The sequence below is a fragment of the Mercenaria mercenaria genome, chromosome 8 (genome assembly GCF_021730395.1).
Source record: "Mercenaria mercenaria strain notata chromosome 8, MADL_Memer_1, whole genome shotgun sequence".
NCBI classification, from domain to species: domain Eukaryota; kingdom Metazoa; phylum Mollusca; class Bivalvia; order Venerida; family Veneridae; genus Mercenaria; species Mercenaria mercenaria.
In genome coordinates, this window is record NC_069368.1 from 21,871,116 (window position 1) to 21,894,855 (window position 23,740).

The 23,740-nt window shown below is 32.1% G+C and overlaps 1 protein-coding gene across 1 annotated transcript; it reads right to left on the reverse strand.

The window, feature by feature from the left end:
* Nucleotides 1-1,070: 1,070 nt before the first annotated feature.
* Nucleotides 1,071-19,815, reverse strand: LOC128558970 (uncharacterized). Its single transcript, XM_053549520.1, has 2 exons — nt 19,211-19,815; nt 1,071-1,250 (listed from the first exon to the last, which is right to left on the reverse strand). The coding sequence occupies exons 1-2, from the start codon at nt 19,802-19,804 to the stop codon at nt 1,212-1,214; spliced, it is 633 nt and encodes a 210-aa protein (XP_053405495.1). The 5' UTR covers nt 19,805-19,815; the 3' UTR covers nt 1,071-1,211.
* Nucleotides 19,816-23,740: the final 3,925 nt, after the last annotated feature.

The following is a 23,740-nucleotide window of genomic DNA, read 5'->3' on the forward strand; positions in this document are numbered from 1 at the left end:
ACTGTTTTGCCGAATGGAAGTCGAGAATCCTGCTGAATGGGGATGGGAGAAACAAGGTGACCTTTGGCAGATACACTGGACAATTATTCCACCAGTTACAGATAGCTGTAATGGTATGTGTAAATACTATCGTTTTGGACTAACGTGTACAGATCTATGCAGCTGCAAATGTGACAACTAAAATCTTACGACATGCCTTCCAGAGGAAACAAGTACAGTATATCTGCATTCGTTAACCTATGACACAAATCAGGTCTGCTGTTGATCAAAATTGACGTGTCTGCGTTTATTGCTACATACACTTCAATGTTAAAATGTCCGCATCATAAAAATTTCCAATCAAGCAGTGACGGCCATACAGGGACAAAAAGGGACATAATTAACAATATTCCATGTAATGACACGAAAACCTTATGTTGAAATTTCTAATTTTAAATGGGGGATAATTTTGTTAAAATTCACGTCAGAGTTATGGAATATGGCTTGGTACAGTGTCTAATGACCATGCTGGCATTTGTGAAGTTTCAACCAAATAAACCTAGTAGTTTCTGAGAAAAAGACTTAATACGAAGACTTAACGTTTAAATTTGTAAGTTAAAAAGGATGATAATTTTAAAATGTATCTCAGATTAATGGAACTTAGCCTGGTATAGCGCCTATTGACCAAGAAGGCATGTGTGAAGTTTCAACTCAATAAACATAGGTCTAGTAGTTTCTGAGAAAAATACTTCACACATAAACTTAATTTTGACGCCACAGCCGCCGTCGTCATCTCTGTCGCTGCCGGAAAAGCTACGCCTTAGTCCGCCGTCAGTTCCTAATGTCTCAGGCGAGACAAAAACTGCTTCAGCACTCTCAATATATTATTTGACAATAACATTGATAAGAAAAATAACAAAGAACGCCAGTGTTAATAGCAAATTAGGTCTTTTTTACATGAAACGGCGGCCATTTTGAAAAAAGACGCCACATTGGATTTTGAGACCAGTCTTTTGTGTATCAAAAATACGTTTTGCACACTTTTGACCCTTATTCTTTTGTTACTGTCAGGACAAATGTTTTATCAATTGATCACAAATGTTAATTACTTTGTTTACATAGAAAATCAAACCATTATATCACCTGCCAACTACCAAATCCTTCGAGCAATTTTTGCTCAGGTCAGCTAAATAATAAAATATTTATGTCAAGCTTTAAATGTCTAAAGAGTTTCATATTTTACCTTTCTTCTTTTCTCCTAACGCCTCAGCCTGTAATACATCAACAGATTGTTCTGTTAAAATCATTTACGTACAGGATCATTTCCAAAAATGGCGACATGCGAAAACAAGAGGGAGATAACGACTTAATATTGTAACGCCTCGAACAATGGGGACTTACCATTTTCCTGTTTTATAAAATTTTCATCGATCTTGGCTATGATTTGATCTGTTTAAGTGGCATTTCCGTGCAAGCTGACAGTAATGAAACACAAAAGTGTACACATATGTGTTAATCTACATAGTATGACAGACCAAACTCATTATACACCTCCATGTTCGTTTTAATTTTATCCGAACTTTGTTTACTTTTACCGAGAGACATATGTTTCGTTGGTTCGCATATAACCCTAATTTTGTGACATTTTATGTGAATCACTATAGTCTTTGCACAAGTACTCTTTAGTATTTAAATGTTTGTTTAAGTGAAGTGTCATCCTTTTTAGCAGCCTGAGTTTTGTATAAAGCATAATAATTTTCAAAATAGCTCATAGAAATGTCACATTTCCTGACAGGATATGCATCCTTATTCGAATTGCATTGTTGGACAATTAACCGTTACTTAGCAACATAAATTATCGTTGTCATCTTCAAAAGATGTTTAAACCGCTTGTACAAGCTAGAATTAATCCAATGGTGCATATATTGATGTTTTTTATTCATCTATACATTTCACAAAAATCGCCATTTTTATGATAAGGCGGTATTCAGCACAGAGTTTAACATTTTTGGTCACTGTGATCGTTTGGTCACTGTGACCCGTCGGTCACTAACCATTTGGTCGATTTACCCAAAATAACCAATTTTGGCTGTTTTGATAACTCTTTGGATCACTTTCTCTGGAAAACTATAAACTATAACGATTTTAGCCATCAGCAATCAACTCAGCTCAAGCTGTCAGACCTAAAGCCACGTTTGGCTTGTTTAAATGCATTTTGATTAAAATGAACACTATGCTGAACATAGATGTGAGAAAGTTGCTTGGCAATCTTAATTTATATTAATTAAAAGCCATAGGTCTATAAAAGCCCTTTTGATACAATATTTATTAATATTTTTACAAGTTTTATTTGCACAGATGTATTTACATATTCATTGTTTATTTAAAGTAAAGTCAATAAATGGATTTGTCTTAAGTACTGAGATTATAAATTGACAAGTCCTTTAGAGGGAATTTCTGTTGCTGGACATGTCTTTATATCAGCGTCAATATTTACAACTTATGGAACTTCGGATCAGTCATAAATAGATTAAAAGGAGATGTGTATTTGAATCTTGCATTTTTGTACCTTTTAAGAGTGCGCAGTATTGTTTTGTAAAACATTTTAAAGTTCATTGTAACTCGCTTCGCTACCTGTAAACTATGGAAAGCCGGAACGGTCTTAATCTTATTTCATAAGTTTGTACTTATACTGACAAAATTTAACCATAAATAGATGAATACATTTATTATCAAGAAGACTTTGTTATTACATTTGTTATCAGTGAGATGCGTTTGTTTAATGTGTTGACTTCAGATGTATTTTCTGGAGTATGATATATTTACATTAATAATCTTCATTACCTGTTATCCTGAGTCTTATAGTCTCTCTGGTTTAGTTAATTTTACAGTGCATTGAATCAACCTGGCTATACCCTATTTGCCTTTTCGACTACTTGAGTAAAGTTTACCCAGAGTTCTTCAGTACGCCTAGCCTACTGATCTCCACAACACCCCTGAGACGTAACAATATTATAACAATATTTATGAGATAGAATAAATCAAATACTTGTAAACAAATTAATCCCCTTGCAGGTAATTTATTTTGACTGATATTAGCTTTCATTTCTTTAGGTACAGTAGTAGTACTGCATGTTTGATAAACAGGAAATAATAGCATAACGTCATTTGTCCGGAAAACGAAATATAAAGCCTGGATTAGGGGTATTGAAATAAACATCATTTCATTTATTAATGGCAACAAGTGAGTAAATTTATTACAATGGCACTTTTTTATCTTTCTAAAATTAAGATACATTTGTTTGATAGTAAAACATCTGCAATGTTAAATAATTCAAACTGATGTCTTAGAATTAGCTTGAAATATGAGTTTCAAATTAATCAAGGTCAAATCTACAAATCTACATTGTAGAAAAAATCTGTTGGCGAAAACATGTTACGAAACTTATGATTTTCCCATAGACTCCCATTATGAAAAACTTACGAGAGGTCCAACTTTTTCAAATCAGTCTAACAAAAAAAAAAAAAAAAAAAAAAAAAAAAGAAAAAGAAAGAAAGCACACGACCATATCGTTTTTATTTGCTCGATTTTATAAGTATGCATCCCAGGCAGAAGATCAGACTATTTTGTATGACAAATGGAAAGACAAATTGGACAGATACAGAAGGTATACAAGTATTACATATTCGTACATAATTATCTGATATTGACTCTTCAAAAGATTATTTCAAAGATTTCTCTATGACCGTTGCACGGCGTTTCTGGAATACAAATAAAGTAACTCTAGAGATCGTTTCTGTCAAATGATATTAATCCCTGTTTGTTGGGTTACATTGGCGTAATAATAATAATAATTATGATAATAATTTTACTTATATAATCTTCATCAAAAGAAACTAACATAACATAAAAAAGAAATATTTCCAATGTGACTTTCAGATAACATTATCGTCAAAAACGACGAAAATATATACAAACATTAACAATAACACTAATCATTTAAAAAAGGTGCATCGGAGTATTAAAAAGCTTTTTATTTATTCATTCGACAGACACTTGCGTATATGAAAAAGAGGAGAGAGACATCAGTATATGTGAAAGTGGAAAGAACTTATTTCAAAAATTGTAAAATAAACAAAATCCGATATTGTTTGAACTAGTTTTGACTGTATGCAATGTTCTAGATTATATAACTATAAAACATTAACGCTGAAGTAAGAAAACGATACAGATCATTTGTACCAGGTCTGATACAGTGTAGGTCAAAAGCCGAAAGATTGTGCACTTTGTAGAAGAGGTTTTGTTTGTATGATTCATGCATTCTAATGTAGAACTCATCGCTGCATGAAGTATTTAACAAAATATAGGCCGTTTTTTATGAAACTTTACCAGTGGAGTTAATCATTGTACTTTTCATATCTTTCTTATAGTTTGTTTAATTCTTAAAATATTTTGTACAAATATTTTTCCATATGGTTGTTTGGTATTTGTTGCTAAATTACTGGAGCGTTTCGAACTTATTGATTTAAGCAATTCTGCCTGTAAAAACATGTACATTTTTGTACACATTGGCCTATTTTGCAATATTGCATGTAAAGATCAAGGTTTAGGCCTTGAAAATTAGAACTGAGACAAAAGTGGCTAAAAAGTCAATGTAAACATAGGTAGATTTTTTTTTCTGAAAATCTTTTGGTTGATAATTTCATTGTAATATTCTCATACAATGTTCTGAAGTTTATGGCAAAAAACAATGGACCGAGACAAATTGTATTCATTACTAATGTGGCATCTAACGCCAAAACGTTTGAGTTTTACGTCCACAAATCGAAAGGACAGTTTGTCTTCAACACAATATTGTGAAAAACTGAAAACGTAAAGTTCCCTTTTTTATTTGACATTTTATTTACAAATTGATACTTGTGCTAAAAATCAGACTTTTAATGAGCCTGTAGTTTTTTAAAGATGTCATTTTTGCGTATATTTGTCGATTTCTTGTCAAAATTTTATATCAGCAGAAACATTTATTGCTCTATCAAATAATAAATGTCCGTTGTAATATGGTGCGATACCACTTATAAACACGCTATTCCATATATGAATTAGATCAAGTATCATATTGTGAAGTTTCGCTTATTTTAAATCTTGATTAGATATTTTAGAAGACCTATTCCGGCGCATTTTGGGCAATTTGGTGTCCTAAGTTGCGACGTTCGTGACGTCATTACTGATAGCGTACTGTTGCCAAGACGACGGAAAAAAAATAGGAACCATAGTGCTATAGCTGGACCAAGTTTCATCAAAATCGGAAAGGATGTTATATTTGACGAATAAGGTATCGACCCACCTTAATCCTTACTTTTCACCAGGAACATAATTACAGAATTGGCCTTTCTTTCGAGTACTAACATCAGTACCTTGAAAAGTAAAAGAATTAAGAAAAGTAAGATAATAACCGTTCTATCAAACATTTGCAAAACTGCTGACTATCTACTTATGTTCAATAACTTATTGTAAACAAAGTTTAATGATATTGATACTTTGAGATTTCTTACAGGTATTACGGTAAATATTCCTCTGGAGAGCCGATTACTTCGTGACGTTATTTGCCATGTGTCGCGTTTGATAAAGAATATTACTGGCTTGCTTTTCCAATTTATTTCTAAAATTTTCCTTTAAAAATGTTATAATTGTTTCCATCTAGCTGGAAACCTATCTTTAAGGACTTCAGATTGATAAGTAACTTTGAGCTACAGGATGACGTTCTCTCTTCACTGCAAAGAAATCACTACATCTCCAAAAGCTGCACCAAATGTATGAAAGCTTTTAGGTTACTTGAGTTCTCTGTTAAATACGAATTAAAATGTATCCTTCTATCGTTATCGGTTTCGTTTAATCGCGTTAGCGCACGTACCAAAACAACACACAAAACTTTCAAAATTTGTTATGGTGTGTTGGCGTGTGTGTAAGGACGACGCATAGAAACACGTTGCATAAACCGCGTGCAAGCAAATGCAACATCATGAAACATTCTAAATTAGCAGACCAAAGACATCTTTACCACCTGACGACTTGCTTATATATACAAGAATAAAAACAACACGCAAAATATTTGAAGACTAATTTCAGATGTTATCACCGACGAAATAAGATTTGTTTAAACGGGCTGAATACAAAAAGCGTAGTTTACAATAAAGAAGTAAAATTAGTTGACATATTCACGGCATTGTTTTTCGCATGTATTAATTGTATTGGGTTTTTGTAAGCGGCGAAAGGAGTGTGAAGAACATGTCAATGTGAATAAATGCAAGGGCCAATTTAGCTCAATATATGCATGTATGGAGACAAAATGTTGAGTCATACTTTGAGGCAGACAGAAAAAAATATATCTCATTTTCAAATGAGGCATATACAATTGGCGTTAAAACAATTTAAAATCAAAGTGAAGTAATACCACGAGAACTGAACAAAGAATACCGCATTCTTTATTATTCCTCCTCTTTTGAAATGGAATATCTTAATTCAATAAGTCACACTTGACTGAGCTACTGATGTCGAAAGCTGTTGTAATTACAAGCTGGCCAATTAAACTCCGTGACCTTAGAAATAACCTCTGACGTTAAACTATTCTTTCTCAATTGAGGGCACTCCATGGATTACACAATACTAAACCCGAGGATGATTAATTGATTCTTTTATTTCCTCCTGAACATAACATATGTACACTCACCAGATAGACATATATCAGCAAATTTAAATGTAAACAACCAAATATTATCGTTACCTTCAAATGCATGGTTAATATATGAAAACAAACCCCATTGCGACCCTCTAATTATGTGTAACAAATTCACACCTCAAGGTCAATGTCTTATTGCCGTATTTACTCTACTGAAAGAGGTAACAGATTTAATTTGTTGTTGGATTTAACAATTTATGTTAAATAACTAGCGTAAATACTTACCTGATATTTTTTGGTAGTATAAAACAGACATTGCAACCAAAATATTTACAAGATGGTCATTTTATATTTATATAGATGTGCCCTAGAAGGAACTTTTGGTATGCCTTAACTTGTATAAAATAATTAGTGTTTAAATATTTTTGAAATGGAATAAGAATGTCAAAATGCAATTCTTAGATGAAATTAACCTTTTATACTGTTGACAAAAAGAAACACTGACATTGTGTTCTTCTACAAAGTTTATAGAATATTGAAATAGTTGATATAGAAATTGTTTGATATAAAAGATAAAAGTATCTAATATGTCATTTTTCTCATTTGGTGACATGACTTTTCAGGTGGAAACAACAAAATGAGATTACGACGGTTGTACGCAACCGTAAAATCATATTTCAAACGTTAACAATGGGTTTACATTGTACTCATGTAGATCGACAGAGAAAGGTTTTGACATCTTCCTTTATAACAAAACATTTTAGACTTTGTGTTTGTGGATACTATAAGGTTATTTTTGTCTTTGACTCTTGATTAACTTGAATCTGAAACATCACATGTACGATATCGTTTTATTTAATGGTTGAATCTTATTAAGATAATATTTTGCAAGCGATAAGCTTACACTGAGGCAACATCTCAAAGCTTTTGTAATGATGACAAGCTTATGGCTAATAATAATGTTTATATAATGATTTGCCTTTGATTACACCCGTCCTTGAAGGTTAAAACCAGTTCTTGGCCTGAAGAAAACTCTTCGATATTTCTGTCAAATGAAATGATACTGACGCAGATTTAAACAAATCTGAAATATTGATGCGGAAGGAATAAATCTGATACATGTGTTAGGACATTGCCAGTAATAAAGACGAACAGATAGACGGACTTAAATATTGAACAAGAGCTCGTAGAACACGAAATGCCCCTCTTGCATTCAGCAACTGCACAATGATCAGAAAATATTCGGTCACTGTGCACTGGACGTTTGACATACTGATCTCAAATCAATAATTATTGGTCACTTAACAGTCAAAAGTGACCTCCGTATCAAATATTATCTTTGACCAAAGCATTTTCTAGTTATTTGGCAAAAAATGTTCTACTCTTCTGGGTCTAGGTGATCTTGACCTTAAACCTAGTGGCCTAAAAAACAATAGGAATCATCTGTTGCACATGATCAACTTCTCTATCAATTTTCGAGATTCTAGGCTTAAGCGTTCACAAGTTATCATTAAGCGTTCACAAGTTATCAACCGGATACGGTTCAACTGTTCCGGGTCAATGTGACCTTGACCTTTCGCCTACTGATCTCAAAATCAAAAGGGGTCATTTGCTAGATTGATCAACCGCCCTATCAAGTTTCATGGTACTAGGCCTTAGCGTTCTTAAGTTATCGTCCGTAAACTGTTTAACTGCTCTGGCTCACTGTGACCTTAACCTTTGCTTTACTGATCTCAAAATCAACAGGAATCGTCTGCTGCTTAAGATCAACCTTCCTATAATATAACCTTTTATTAGTTATCATCTAAAACAACGTAGACATATTCTTGGTCAATGTGACCTTGACCTTGACCTACTGACTTCATAATCATTAGGGGTCACCTGCTGTTCATGATCAACCTCCCTATGAAGATTCGTGATGCTAGGTCAAAGCATTTGTAAGTAATCGTCCAGAAACTGTTTAACTGTCCCTGATCACTGTGACCTTGACCTGTTCTCAAAATCAATTATGTTATTTGCTGTTCATGATCAATTTTTAAATTAAGATTCCTTATCCTAGGCCCAAACGTTCTCAAGTTTTTGTCCGGAAACCGTTTAACTGTTCCGGATCACCGTGAACTTTACCTTTTACCTACTTATTCAAAACACAGTAGTGGTCATTTGCTGGTTATTACAACCTTCCCGTTAACTTTAATAATCCTAGGCCCAAGTGTTCTTGATTTTTTCGTCCGGAAACTAATTAGACAACATAATGACCGTCCGACTGACCGAATGACCAACATCAATCTCATATATGCACTCTTTTCATTTCTGAGCACCAAAAGATAATAAGTAAGGGTAGATTTCTCGGACGCAGAGAGCACCAAAAACACAGCCCCAGAGCCACGCATTTACATAGTAAGCCCACAACAAAAAGAAGCTATAATGGAAAACTATTTCAGACGGGTTGCTTGAAACATCCAACAAGTACATATCAATATAAGTTAAATATTGATAAAAGGGAAAGAAATGGCAAGTGGCGAAACGAGGCCGGGGTTTGGGGAGGAACCCCAAGGACGAACACACAAGGGAACGCCATGCTCCTCAAAAGCAGCCGCACCACAACGCAAACCACAACAGAGCAGACACCTATGCACCAAAGACAAACACACAACGACGACCAACCGAACAACACAGAAAATTGAACAAGCAACACACAAGAAAACAGCAGGGCACCGTTATAGATTTACAAGCTTACAAACGCATCCACACAATAGGGAAAAACAATCAAGTACAGTCCTGGAATTCGGCTGCCAAAACAAAGAGGAGCACTAAAAGTAAAGGGAGAGGGGATGCAAAAAGTAGCGTAAATGCAAGGGAAAGGAGAAGGCTAAAAGGGGAGTGGGGCGGAGGAAAAACGCCCACAACAAACAAGGAAACATACGCAACACACAATACAAGACAGACAAAACAACCTGTTGAAAATAGGGGCACCGCTTTGGAACGGTCAGTAACCTAAATAAATGTAATTGGGGGTTTAAACGCGTTAAGGGCATACAAAGACTGATCAATATTTTCTTTCGAGATCAATTTGGGACATTTGTATTACATAAATAAGTTGGTTTTGTATACCAGTTCCTTTTTAGAAATGATTTCAAGGGAAATAACTCAAATCCTTATAATTTAACATAAAACAAGTGAGTAGAAGTGGTTTCTACATCTAAAATGTTTCGTCATAGATAACAGTAATGTATCAGATAAAGATCCAAACTCTTCTGAAAAGTACACAAATCGAGCCCATTTTCATTCTTATAAAGTAAAACAAGATTTTGCGGGTGATTGAGCGTAGATTAAGCTGGTGTACTTTTCAGTATAAAGTGTAGCCATTTTTAACACCAAACTTTTTAAAACACTTCGTTTAGACTTTTCAAATTAAAAGAATTGTTAAAAAGTAAACTTTCAGAAAAAAAATTTTGGCATACAAGAAATGTTCCTATGCAAAAATGTGACATTTAAAGGAAGTATTTTACGAAATTGTGATTGCACCTACTTTTTACGATGGAAAATACATTTTGGATAATCATTTTGACGATAAACTAAAAGTTATTAAGATAATAGAATTGGTTTTTATATGGGAGAGTATTTACTCTTAAATGATAAAATAACAATATCTTAATTTTAATGCATGCAATATACCAATTAAAACTTGTATTTTTCATATCAATTTGACTTGTCTACATTCATAAAACAGGTGTAAAGACTTTTTCTGTTATATTGGTACACACAGTATAGACCTTTAAACAGACATTAAAGTTAGGCAGTGCTCAACGAAAATGACATTGTTTAGACATATAAGCTGACACTGTTTGCTTAACAGTTCAACAAACGCTAAATTCAAGTAGCATCATACATTTTTCTTTCCCATTCAGTTTCGCATTGAAGTTTAATGTTATCAATCTTTTGGCTCATTGAAACCAGGCCTATTCATCCTTGAATTTTGACATTATCATTATTCGGACCTGGTATATTATCTCGGATGAAAGCAATTTACTAAATACATTGGCGATACACACATAAATAATGAATTCTAGAGTAGCAGAAAGTTGTCACTTTACCAGTACCTAGACTTTTATCTTAATTCTTAATGAAAACTCAATTTAACCAAAACAAATACACTTAATACTTTCTTTGCCTAGCTTCTGGGGAAACGAATTCATCAAGAAGAAAAATAGCATTATCAACATCATATTCAACATTAAATTAGCTAGATGTATCACTTTTTCTTTTCTTCAGTTTCAGTCACTCCTTGATCTTTTCTTCAATCCTGTTTGTAATACACTTTGAGATATACATATTTTTTATATTTCGGAAAATTAACCAATATTATATGATAGTTAACGTTAAAAGGAATGACCGTTTATTAATGTAGGCAGATCTTGTGGCCCGACCCTATTATTATACTTTCATATATCGTTAATGTCTATCTGTGCGTGTTGTAATTATGTCATTATATAAATGCATGTATTGTATTGTATACAATAAAATTATTATGTAAAAAACTAGTGTAGTAATTTCATTTTGGAGTTTGAATGTATTGCACCGATCTTAAGGACCTGGGAATTGTATTTTATTATAACTGATTCTATTTGTTTTCTTTTGAGTTTAATATATATAGGTATCGCACAGTAATAAGGCGCTTTGAAATGTAAACAAACAAAACAAAAGCATAAATTTAAGTCAATACACAACGTTTACGCTGACAACAGTAAATCCTCGTTGACCAAGCGGTAATGGTACCCGTCTTATACTTTTTCGTTGGGAGTTCGATTCCCGCACCCGTAAAATAGTATTTTGAAAAGTGTATTTAATTTCTTTATTTTTCCAATACGATTCAATAAAAAACAACACAAGTGTGTTAATCTAGTACTAACTTGCTCTGACACTAACTTATATATTTCACTGTTAACACGTAATCATATTTAAATACTCTCCATCTTTAATATGATCTAATGTTTTTGCGGCTTTCGAGAATAAATTAGAAACCAGACAAAAACACAAACTTACACAAAGTGTATAAATTAAATGCAAAAATATAAAAAGTGACGGATGCAAGGTTCGAACCATCAAAACGTCATAAAATGAAAATTCATCACTCACTACTGCGCAAGCAACTGTTGATCTTACTCATATCCGTTTAAGATTTGTAAGTACTTATTTATTTACATGTTACATGTGAAATAAACGCATAATACTGTGCGGTACTATAGTCATCGTAAATTACAAGTTTAAAATCGTATATCGTTAACTGTTTGAAAGCAACTTTTTAAAAAGATATGAAATAGAGTTTAATGAGTTGGTTTTTCAAATAGTGTTCATCAGCATTACCGCTCTTTGAATCAGGTGAAAAGCGTTGCATGAATTTGCACTATGAATTAATAGCGTTGTTATATTTCGTTATATTTAATTTTATCAATATATGAGCATTTGCATAAACGGTATCATATTAAGTATCAAATGACTCAATACGATGCTAGGCTTTTGCATTCTACTCGAACTTAATCATTTTGTATATCACTTACGTACAGGGTGTAAATAAAATATTTCGGTTCCACCTGCTAGTTTTTTTCCCGCTGTACGTAGTTTTTGCAATAACAGGACATTTTTTTTTTCAAAAATTTAATAACATGTTAGGTTATACATTTGCTTTGTTTATTTTTTTCTGTATGTCTCTAGTTTCGACATCAACATTTATCAGTCAGAAGTAACTGCATCGGGAGTAGCACTTCACTTTATATGGTAAAATAAACTGGCTTCTAGCCTTGAAAACATAATTTTCTTTTGCGAATGAAATTTATCAGAGCCTCTGGAAGCATGGAACTCATTCAAGTAATTTTAAGAGAAGAATCTGTTTGACTGACTCTGTCCGTGAGAATAAATGGAAGAACGACATCCCTCCTGCCCTCTAACACCAGTTAAAACGGAATTCTGCTATAGCAAAAATAAACGTACAACAATACAAAGTCCAAGTAATATATGTTGATTACGTCAGATTTCATCAACATGAAATATTATAATACTAATGACAAATGTCCAATGTTTTAGCACGTAATTTGTCAATGCGACATCGTTGCACTTCGTGTTGTTCTTTTTTCGTGTGTGTGTGTGTGTGTGTGTGTGTGTGTTAGTTTTGTTTTCATACAATAGTTGTTGTTTATTTTCAATTTCCAAATAACTTGACTCTCATTTCTTTGTTTGTTCATTTAAGATCCGTAAGATTTGTCCTAAATTTTCAAAACTTCAAACAATAGCAGGAAATACATTTTTGACACATTAGGATTTCTTGCATGACATGCCATCAGTTCCGTTTAAAGGATGTAAAGCAGGTGCCAGTGGCTCGAATGACATACTTCATCAATTAAAGTATTCTTAGACTAATAAAAAGAAATGGAAAGCTGTGTTTTGAAAATGTACTTTAGAAGCATGTTCATCCAATTTCCTATTTTTTGGACCAAAACCGAGCTTTTATGAAACAATTTGATTCAGTCCCACTCACAGCGTTAGATGCTTTTATTTAGTGTAAATATGATTCCACATTTCCATTATCCGTATGATCAAGTCTTTTACGTACAATGTACCTGGCTGCAAATTTTAGTGTTATTTGAATAGTATTGAAACATACATTGACAGACTGTTGGTTGAATGTACTTTACAGTGGTGTCAAAATTTTAAAAATTAACCGTCAGCAACTATTACGCAATTTATTATAACTTTTCAAATCCATATCACTGTTTTATTTTGGTAGTTATTATGAGCTCTTATAAAGGTTTATTATATGCTCCATTATTGTGTTGTTAAATAATGCATGTAAACTATGCTAATTAGCGATCCATAAGCTCATTGGCACGTACTAACAATCCGCATGTGGTGAAGTTTATTGACAGTGTCTTTTTTCTTATAGGGGTGTTGTTCGGATCTTTTGGAAGTATAGAAAACAACCAAGCAGAATAACAACAGACTCGGTTTAACTGAGTCTGTTCATGAGAGGTAATAGATTAAGCGGAAATCCATAACACATCTATTGAATCAATTCAATGATCCCAAAGGAACAGAAAATATAACAACATAAAGTCATTTTTCCATCAAAATTAACTTAAAACATTATACAAAACTTCAGCTACATAAAAATAGATTCAAATTACTAAATGTCAGTCACATACATGTAAAGAGGAATTTCAAGTCCATAAATGCAGCAATAAAACTGCATGTTTTCAATCAAAGTTACTTTCATTCAGCTTTTGATGTATTTAAATTTCTCAAATAAAGTGACAGTTATATTCTTTGTATTTACAATGACATACCTAATTTCTAATAATAATAAACTGTCTTTCAGAATAACATCTAATACTGTCCTCAAAAAGTTATCAAGTGCATAATTAAAGGGAGGTAAATATTACACCGAATTCCAACACTTCCTGTTGTATTGTTAACTGATGGTCTTTAAATCCCTTTCTTAAGTTAATATAGATAAGATAAGATAAGATAAGATAAGATAAGATAAGATAAGATAAGAATTATTTAACGTCGGCAAGATAGCAAACAAGTTCTACATTAGCTCATGTGAACCGACCATAGAGAAACATATAGTATATTTTAAAATAAACGTTTAAAAGCTGCAATAAAGTGTGGATAATTAATTGTATAATAACAAAATGTAGTTTGTTAAGAATAGGAATATGCATGCCAAATAGCAATAAACACATTTAAACGTATTAAAACATACTTAAAAACCTTGACAGGTATCTATGTAAGATGTTGTATAATGAGGAAGAATAAAAAAGAAACCTTTAAATAAGCCTATCAAATAAAATATTACTGCTAAGGTAATTGGTCGTATTTGTTAACCCGAAAGACACATTGGTACAAGTTTGCAACAGATCGGCAGATATCATAGTTTTCAATACAAGCAAACAAGAAAAAAAAGTAAAAGAAAAACAGATTCAAACACACACGTAAGCAGATGTAAACACACACGTAAGCAGATGTAACAAAGCGAAACAAGAAGAAAAGCTATTGACTGCAAGTGAAAATGATGAAATTTTACACAGTCATAAAGGTCAAAAATACAAAAACAAGCACATAGCACAAGTGTACAAAGAATCACAAATAACTGAGTTGTAAGCAAAACATGTTGATACAATAAATCAGGTTGTTCTCATGTATATGTACTGTAGAACCCGATTGTAAATGAAACATTTTTCTGTCAGTCTGTCTGTCTGTCTGTATGTCTGTCTGTATGTATGTACATCTGTCTGTAACACTTCCTACTGACATTTTACATAAAAAACGAATCAGACATCAGCCAAAATAATTTTGGAGATAACAGAATATATTTAAAAATCCATTTCATTGCCTGTGAAATCTATCATAAGGGTGATCCTCCATGTTAAGATTTGTATATACATGCAACATCCCTCATATGCTAACTAGAAAACACAACAATATTGCTTGGAAGTATAAAATAAAAAAAAAAATCTGATTGTTTTTTATTTCAAATATACTAGCTTCTTCCGTTAAATGCAAATGATTTAATAAAATAAGACAATGCTATTTTATAATATTATGTGTTAATCAAAATATATACACAATATTAAACCGTTGTGGAAAAGATATTCGGGATTGGCATATTTGTACACTATTGTTAATCTGGTAAGTCTGAAAGGACATATTAAATGAAAAGAATGAGAACTATTAACTTTAAAAGAAAACATACAGAAATAATTTCTACTTTTTATTTTACTTTTTCAGCGAACAGCAGACTGTGAAACTAGAAATCCGTGCTCTTTTCCATGAAATATGTCATGCTTTCAAGTCTCAGTCGTATCCATTATTTACAAACTATTTCTCTTCTAATTAAGATCAAACTAAATCATTTAGTAGGTAAATTGTAAGAAAGGAAACTGACATGCTTTTCCTACATATTGTTGACAAAACAGAGTTTCTGTTTCAATAGTAGCATTTTCTTCTTTTTTTTTGTAAATGTGGCAGCATTTTATTTACATAACTAGTCAATAGATTTCTTACATTTATATACAATAGAATTTTTTGTATTTATTATGCTTACATGTAATGCAATGACTGTTAACAGAAAAATGTCTAGGTAAATTTCCCTTGCCCTTGCAAAATCATTTCTTTGATACAAAGAAAATTTCTAGTTTAAACACTAAGAAGGCACATACTTTGCCATTGTAGCTTGTGATATGTGTGGTGATTAAAAAAGGTTAAAACTTTCAGTGTCTAGATTATTTGTAAAATAAGTGAGATAAACACTTTTAAACTAGTCTCCAGTGCCTTACTAATTTCTAGCTGTAGAAATTCAAATCCTTAATGAGGTTAATAAGAAAAGTTATATTATACAATATTATATTATATATATATATATACCTTCAGATATTATTAAAGTGGTAACTGTAATGATTAAAAATGTATATATTCTTATTTAATACAGTTAATACAGTAACATTTTTATATATATAATGAGGTTAATAAGAAAAGTTATATTATACAATATTATATATATATATATATACCTTCAGATATTATTAAAGTGGTAACTGTAATGATTAAAAATGTATATATTCTTATTTAATACAGTTAATACAGTAACATTTTTATAATTTCTTAGGGTCATTAAGGTCTGCCGTTTTGTACTGATTGCCTAATATCTTAAGCATCCACCACTTAATACAGGTTTGATTGCCATAGGAAACGCGCTGATCTACGGATCGCAAGGACGTGAGTTAAAGCCCTGGGCGTATGATCTCCGTGACAATTTGATAAAAGACATTGTGTCTGAAATCATTTGTCATCCGCCTCTGATTCATGTGAATAAGTTGGCAGTTACTTGCAAAGTACGGGTTTGTAATGGTACAGAAACCAGGGACACTGGCTAGTTTACCTGTCGGTCGTAACATAACAAAAAGTCTGTTGAAAAAACGGCGTTAAACCCAGAACAAACAAACAAAATCAATAGCGCAATTGTTGAGCGTGTCTGCTTCAAGTGCAAGAGGTCTGAATTTGTCCCCTAGCTGCGTCATACCAAAGATGTGATAAGCACTTCTCGCTTGGCACTCAATATTTAAATGGAACATAAGCTCAAGCCCATCCCTTTTTGGTCAAATAAGAGCTTTGAAGCTTATTTTGTTTGATAGTCATATGTCACTACCAATAATTAGTATAATGTCCAAAATATTCCATCTTAAAGAGAATTCCTATAGATTTTTTTCCTTTCATAGATTTTTTTCAAATTCACATATATGATAGGAAAATTTGTGCTGAAAACAATGAACAAATAAAATAATGGGTCACCAGGCTTGTTTTTGTGAAAAATTGTTTTGAACACACCCACTGTTGTTAAAACTGCCAGCGAGTTTTTTTTAACAATTTCATAATTTTCTGCTTTTTTATAAATACCAACCAAAATATACATCAAGACAGCACAATAAAGTTTATTCTTATTACAGATTTTATTATATACTTATTTGATATCATAATCATATTTGTAATACTATATCCTTACAATAATGGGTACAAATGAAAAAAAATTGTTTCCTTTTCACTTTTGTGAACTTTTTTCAATGAAAAAAAACCCATAATGAAGAATATTTTTTTAAATTTTGAAAAAAACTGTTTCATAGAATTTTTTTCTGTTTTTCTTGTTTATGAATAATTGTATTGTGAGCATAAAACTGGCTAAAATGTATGGGTCACCAGGCTAAATTTTATGTTAAGACCGCTTGAATACAACACCTGTTTGGACGAAAAATGGCGCGAACCTGACCAAATTGATTACATGTATAACTGCTAGATGTTAAAAAGAAGTTTTAAAAATTCTTAATACTTTCTATAATTGAATACTAAATAATCTGAAAGGTGATATTGTCTTATCAGTATTAAGTCACAACCACAAAAATGGCAAGATACCTGTCAGGCAGGATACTTGTCAATACAACATAAACCAGTATCAACAACATTTGATAACTGATAAAACTTATCAAAAATGTTATTTCATTCAAAATTTCTCATATTTAAGATTGTCTGTCAAATGTTTCAACAAATGTTGACTTCACTTCAGTTTTCCACAGAAAGTGTCGGCTGCGCAGAAAGATGCGCATAAAAAACTATAGGAATTCCCTTTAAGTAAGCATTTTAGTATTATAGATTATTCAATCCTCATGGTATACTGTAGGTTGTAGTATGTTAGTATTATCCAATTATTGTTCATATTATATATTTGTTTTGGCAATTTAAACAGATTTGTTTTTCTATACATCTGTATTTTTAAATAACAATCCTAAGTAAGTGTTTATAATATTGATCATACAAAACTAATTATTAGCAGTATAGAATCTTTAATACTTCTTTATTTTGGAATTTAATTTTAATAAGTAACAGTTATACAGCATAATTATATAAGAACCAAGCAAGTTTCATAACTTTATCAGTATAAACCGTTTCAACACGAGAAAGAAAGGTTGAACAGTACATACTTGTGTTTGTTTTAGACAGAGTAAGGAATATCTTAAATTATTGCAAGAGATTGGGTTTTTGTCAGTTACTATTGTCAGGGCAGCATTTTTTAAAAATCCAATATATGTCAGTAAATAAAGAAGGGCATGCACTTGAATGATAAATATTGCTGTAGTTCATTGTTTGGTGTTGTGCATTTGTCTATAGTTTTTTTCCTTTGTCATACATTTGTTGTTGTAGGCAAATTAACAATGTGTTGTTGAATTTTTCAGGAGTTCAAAGTAACTGTTGCAAATAATATCAAATGAAGTAGAGGTCAACATCTAAACTATTACAACGTCAAGTTCCTCAGGTAAATTAAAGCTTGTGTTCGTTCTATTATTAAATTGTATGGTTGAAAAGAATTAATGTACTAATTTTTTACAACAACAGATGATGTTTAACAAAACAAAAATACTTTAGATAAAACACAAGCTTTACTGTTAAAAAATCAGAACAACCGAACAGTTTAACAGACATTATTAACGAATAGGGGCAATTATATTTAATATCAAAACATTTTTATTGAATTAATGTAATAATATGTATTAAGTAAAAGTTTAGGTTATTTCTATATAGTAAGCATAATACATTACCCAAGGCTTATAGCAATTACAATTACAAATTACAAAGTAGGAAAAGGCATGCGTTTCACAAGAACAAAATGAAATCTTTATCATTTATATTCTTAATAAATTGGCGAAATAGATAAATCTTACGTAATTTCTTATTATTATTCTGAATTTTTATAGCAAAAAAGATTGACTGAATATATTTCAGGATGGGTCTGAACGTAAATGGTCTCTCTGTCATCTTTTAGTTTAGCTCTATCATACCTGATTTATCTAAATAAATTGCTTGGGGAGGAAAGGTAAGTCAGTAGGTTGTGATATGTCTTTCATTATAATAATAATATTGTAATTATAACGTTACACGCCGGACAAAAATACCTGACTGACACACAAAGCGGTACCTATATGTTCTACTAACATAATCAAATTGAGGCCTACCTGCGTTATTAAACTACTCAGTTTAGCAAACTTCTCTAGCATTTTCTGCACATCTGCATCGGATACGGTACCAGTTTTGCAATTTTCCATTCTTTTATCGAGTTCCTCCATTGACTGGTCCTTTGGTAAAATCCTCTTCAGAATAATGCTAATCATTTCCCAATAATAATCGAACTCCTTCTTTGTAATTGTTGCTGCCGGTCTATGACCTATCAGCTCATTTCGGATTCTTCTCAACCGTTGGAGATCAGCTGTGAACGGCAGAAGTTTACTTGATACCTGCTGTAACTTCTTTGGCAATAATTCTAACATAAGTTTTATCAATATTGCGATGTCAAGCTTTGTTCCGACAAGCGGACGTTTCGAAATACGGTTATATTCAGCAGCAGATATTGTTTTAGACGTCTTTAATTTTTCAACTTCATTAAACATTGAGTCAAGAAAGAGACTGACATCCCCCTGTGGAATCAAACTCTTGAACAATTTTAATAAAGTATCTGTTCCAAGGTTCATGAGCATAACAATTATTCGTTGATAGTACCGAGTCTCCTCCCCCTTTTCCGGTTGTTTCTTTTGTTTCGGTTTGCTCGCCATTTTGTTCTTCACAGTACTGAAAATTAATTGAAAACATGTATTACTGAAAATTAAGAAACATCTTCTTTATGGACTTAACACCATGACAATATTGTCTGTGTCATATTTTTTCAACAAACTCAAGACTTGTTAAACTTTAGTAAAATAAATACACTGCTACAATATTCTCAAGCAGTCTGTCCATATAAATTAAAACGTAAGTCGTAGTGTGTGACATTCACTGTTTAATAATATAGTAAAAACCGGATAGTGTTAATTACAAAGGAAAACAACGCATAGTCACTGATTTAAGCCAAGTGCAAATATATTCTACTTCATAACTATGGATGATGAGTTTCAAACTAAAAAGTCCATATAAATGCATTTAATATTAATCAGTATTCAATCAATATAAAGGCTAGTGGTAGAGCGCCCGGTTCGAGTGCGGGAGTCGATTGTTCACTCGGGGCCTCGAGATAAATGGTACTATCGCCTTCCACGCATGGCGCTCAGTATTAAGAGGATATTTCTAGGATCAGTCAGCCCAGTGTCATTATAATGTGACTGGATGGGATATCAAAATAGAGAAAAGTGGAAACTGCGAAGAGAGCCAGCACTATAAAGTTAGGCATTTAGGCAATGTCGTTTATATAAAGTATTGATTAAAAGACGATAAACACACGCACGCACACTCGCACATACGAACGCACACATATACACGCTTTCGTTACACATTTATTTCTTGTTACTATATTTTGCATGATATATATATCAACTAGACCCAGTTCAAATAGATGGAATTATCTTTAAGGTATTTTCTATTTTAATCATTTACATTCATCTGATACATAGTATTTAGGACAAGGACCAATGGTTGACTATTAGCGAATAAGCCATTTAAAAAGTGTTGTGTTACATGATATCAGAGTTTAAATGTATAACTTCCTATGGGCATGGAATTTATATAAGGTATCAGGTAATGATATAATGTACATGTATTTACTACATCTAGCTAAACATGAAGTACAGTGTTGCCAAAATAGATCTGTCTTAACCCAAACGTATCTCCGACATTTAATCAGATAGAACGCCATATTTCAATTACTTCGATGAAGTGGACCAATGTCCTTGAAAAAATATGTTCTCATTACGTATTTACATACGAAATATCTTTTCTTAAACATACAACCCCCACCCCCTCCCAACTAAAATACACGATACATTATAAAAGCAATACGGGCCTTTTGTTTGATATTTGTTTGGACAAAGTCATTTTAAAAATCAAGTGTTCTGTCTTTATTGTCGTTGTGGTTGTTGTTGTTTGTGGAATCCTATATTGAATTATGAAATTAATAGACGATGTATGTTGATACATTGTTTCATAAAGCCAGAGTTATGAATGCCAATAATTTCAAATGAATACTTTCTCCATTACAAAGGGTATAGTACGTACTGTAAGCCATACAATATATTCTTACACTTTATTCTAAACAATTTTACTAACTTTGAATACTCACATATAAGTTTTACTCCATTGTAAGGTATCAGTCCTTTGGAACGTTTTGATATTTGGAGATATCTCGAATCATTTATTCTAATATACGAATTTTTACATGAGATTTGCATGCATTGGTAGGTAGTTCAGGTGACTCTAGATCTAATTCCGCCTTAGACCCCACTACTTACAGACGATAATTTTGAATACAGGGAATGTTTTACACGACCCGTTATTTCTTATCAGGTCATAAGGAATACATGGCTATACAAACACTAGAGAGAGATGTTAGTCTTGGAACTGTTTGTATGTTTGAGTTAAGACTATTCATCACATATTTGCCTACGTATGTTAACGTAGATATAAAATGATATTCCATAATATTAAAGTTAAGTTGTTATTGTATATTAAGGAAAGTAAGTCTTTATTGTAGCATCTCTATAATATTTCGATGCTGCATATTGAAATCAGGAAATTTTTGAAGTCGTAGAGAAATGTATAGATTTCTTAATACCTTTAATACAGATTGTTCACAGGAAACAAAGCTTGAAAGTATAAAGATTCATATTTGACATGATAAATCCAAATAGATAAAAATGCCGGGAGATATAAGTTCCACCACCTCACCTAAGACAGAAATTGTTACGCACAATATCATTTCATGGACATTGTAGTATGATGTAGAACAACTAGTTTCGGTTCGAATTGATTCATTCAATAATAATATACTATTATAGAGTGAATGTGTACAAAAACATTAAATAGAAAGTCCAGAGAAATAAACCTTGTGATTATATAATAGTTATGATGTGGATCAATTGTTTATCAACAATTGTTTAGCTTTAAATCAATTTAAGAATGGTAGGAATACAGTGAACGTTCATCAAAAATTTAATCGAAACTTTATATAACAATACGGTCACTAACCCTTAAGCGCTCGACTGTGTCAAAGGCTTCAAGTGTGTTTATAAAGCATGATGTTACAAGCACAAAGCTAGGTTTATAAAAACAATAACTCTCTAGCAATTATGGATTAGGAGAAGAAGATATTTAAAGTTTCTATCATATTAGCCTATATTATGTAATTGTCACACACATGGTCATGTCAATTTTTGAACCGAGGGCAGAAATTTGATAAGGTAGCCAAATATCCAAGAAATATTTATGTGAAATTGTTCCCGTATATATATATATATATATATATATATATATATATATATATATATATATATATATATTCGTAGAAGATCAAAACAGGAACCATTTGTGTGCAAAATAATATTCAAAATCGGGCCGTCAGTTTCATACAAGAAAAGATTTCAAATTTCAACTATATTAATATTGGGAAAAGTGACTATTATCCTGGTGGCCATGTTTTTGACGGATCATAATTATTTGAACAATCTTTCTAGAAAGACAGGAAGATTTTTAAATTCTGACGTTTATAACACGCTTGGTAGAGGGTCACACAAGGACCATTTGTGTAAATTTATTTCAAAAATCGGGCTGGCAGTTTCACGTAATATTTTATACATAAAAGGAAAAGTGACCATTCCACCTGGCGGCTATGCTTTTTATGAACCAAAGTAACTTGATTAAACTTGTTAGAAGGTCACATAAGGAGCAGCTGTGTGATATTATTTCAAAATTGAGCAGGCGCTTTAGGAGGAGATGCCGGTTTAGGAGATAGGGTGAAAATACATCGAAGCTTTTAACAGAAATTGGAACAAAAATGGGGTCCGACTTATCAAGTACTGATGCCAGACTTATGGATATACAAGGACATCAGACTTTCTGAAACTTTTCAAATGATGTCTGATCCCTCGTTTCAGTTACACGGTTATTTCAATAATATCTTTTAGATTATTTATAAAAACATACGGTACATCATTCATGAAACTCAAACTACAGGACAATAAAACGAACCTTAGGTTTCCGAGTTTCAAATTTATTTTTTCGTGCTAAATGACAAATGTGAGAAAACTATTATTAAAAATAAGTTTCAACACGGAAAGAAATTCAATGTATGTTCCAAACAAAATGTATGGCAGCCACACTTTAAGCAATGGCATTATGACCCTTTACTTGTAATAGCATTGACAATGTTCGTTTCTATGAAATTCATCATTTTATGAATGTTTATTTTAGAACATTCAGAAAAAGAAAATTATCACCATTAACGTTAAACACCTCCTCTAGTCCTACCTTTAAATTGTCATTGAAAAAGCATGAAAATCTTGACTATGAACAGTGACACCTGTCAGAATAGAATCAATTTTATATAAAATTCTATATAAAGTAACTGTGGTTTTGCGTGCTAAAGTGCGGCGCGTGGCCGTTAATTGTTACGTATTGTAATCATGAGTTGCATACACACAATAGAATTTGAATAGCCGCGGAACAGGGCTTTAACATTATAAAGCTACTAATTTCTCTAGGTATTTTTGCTACTGCATGTAAAC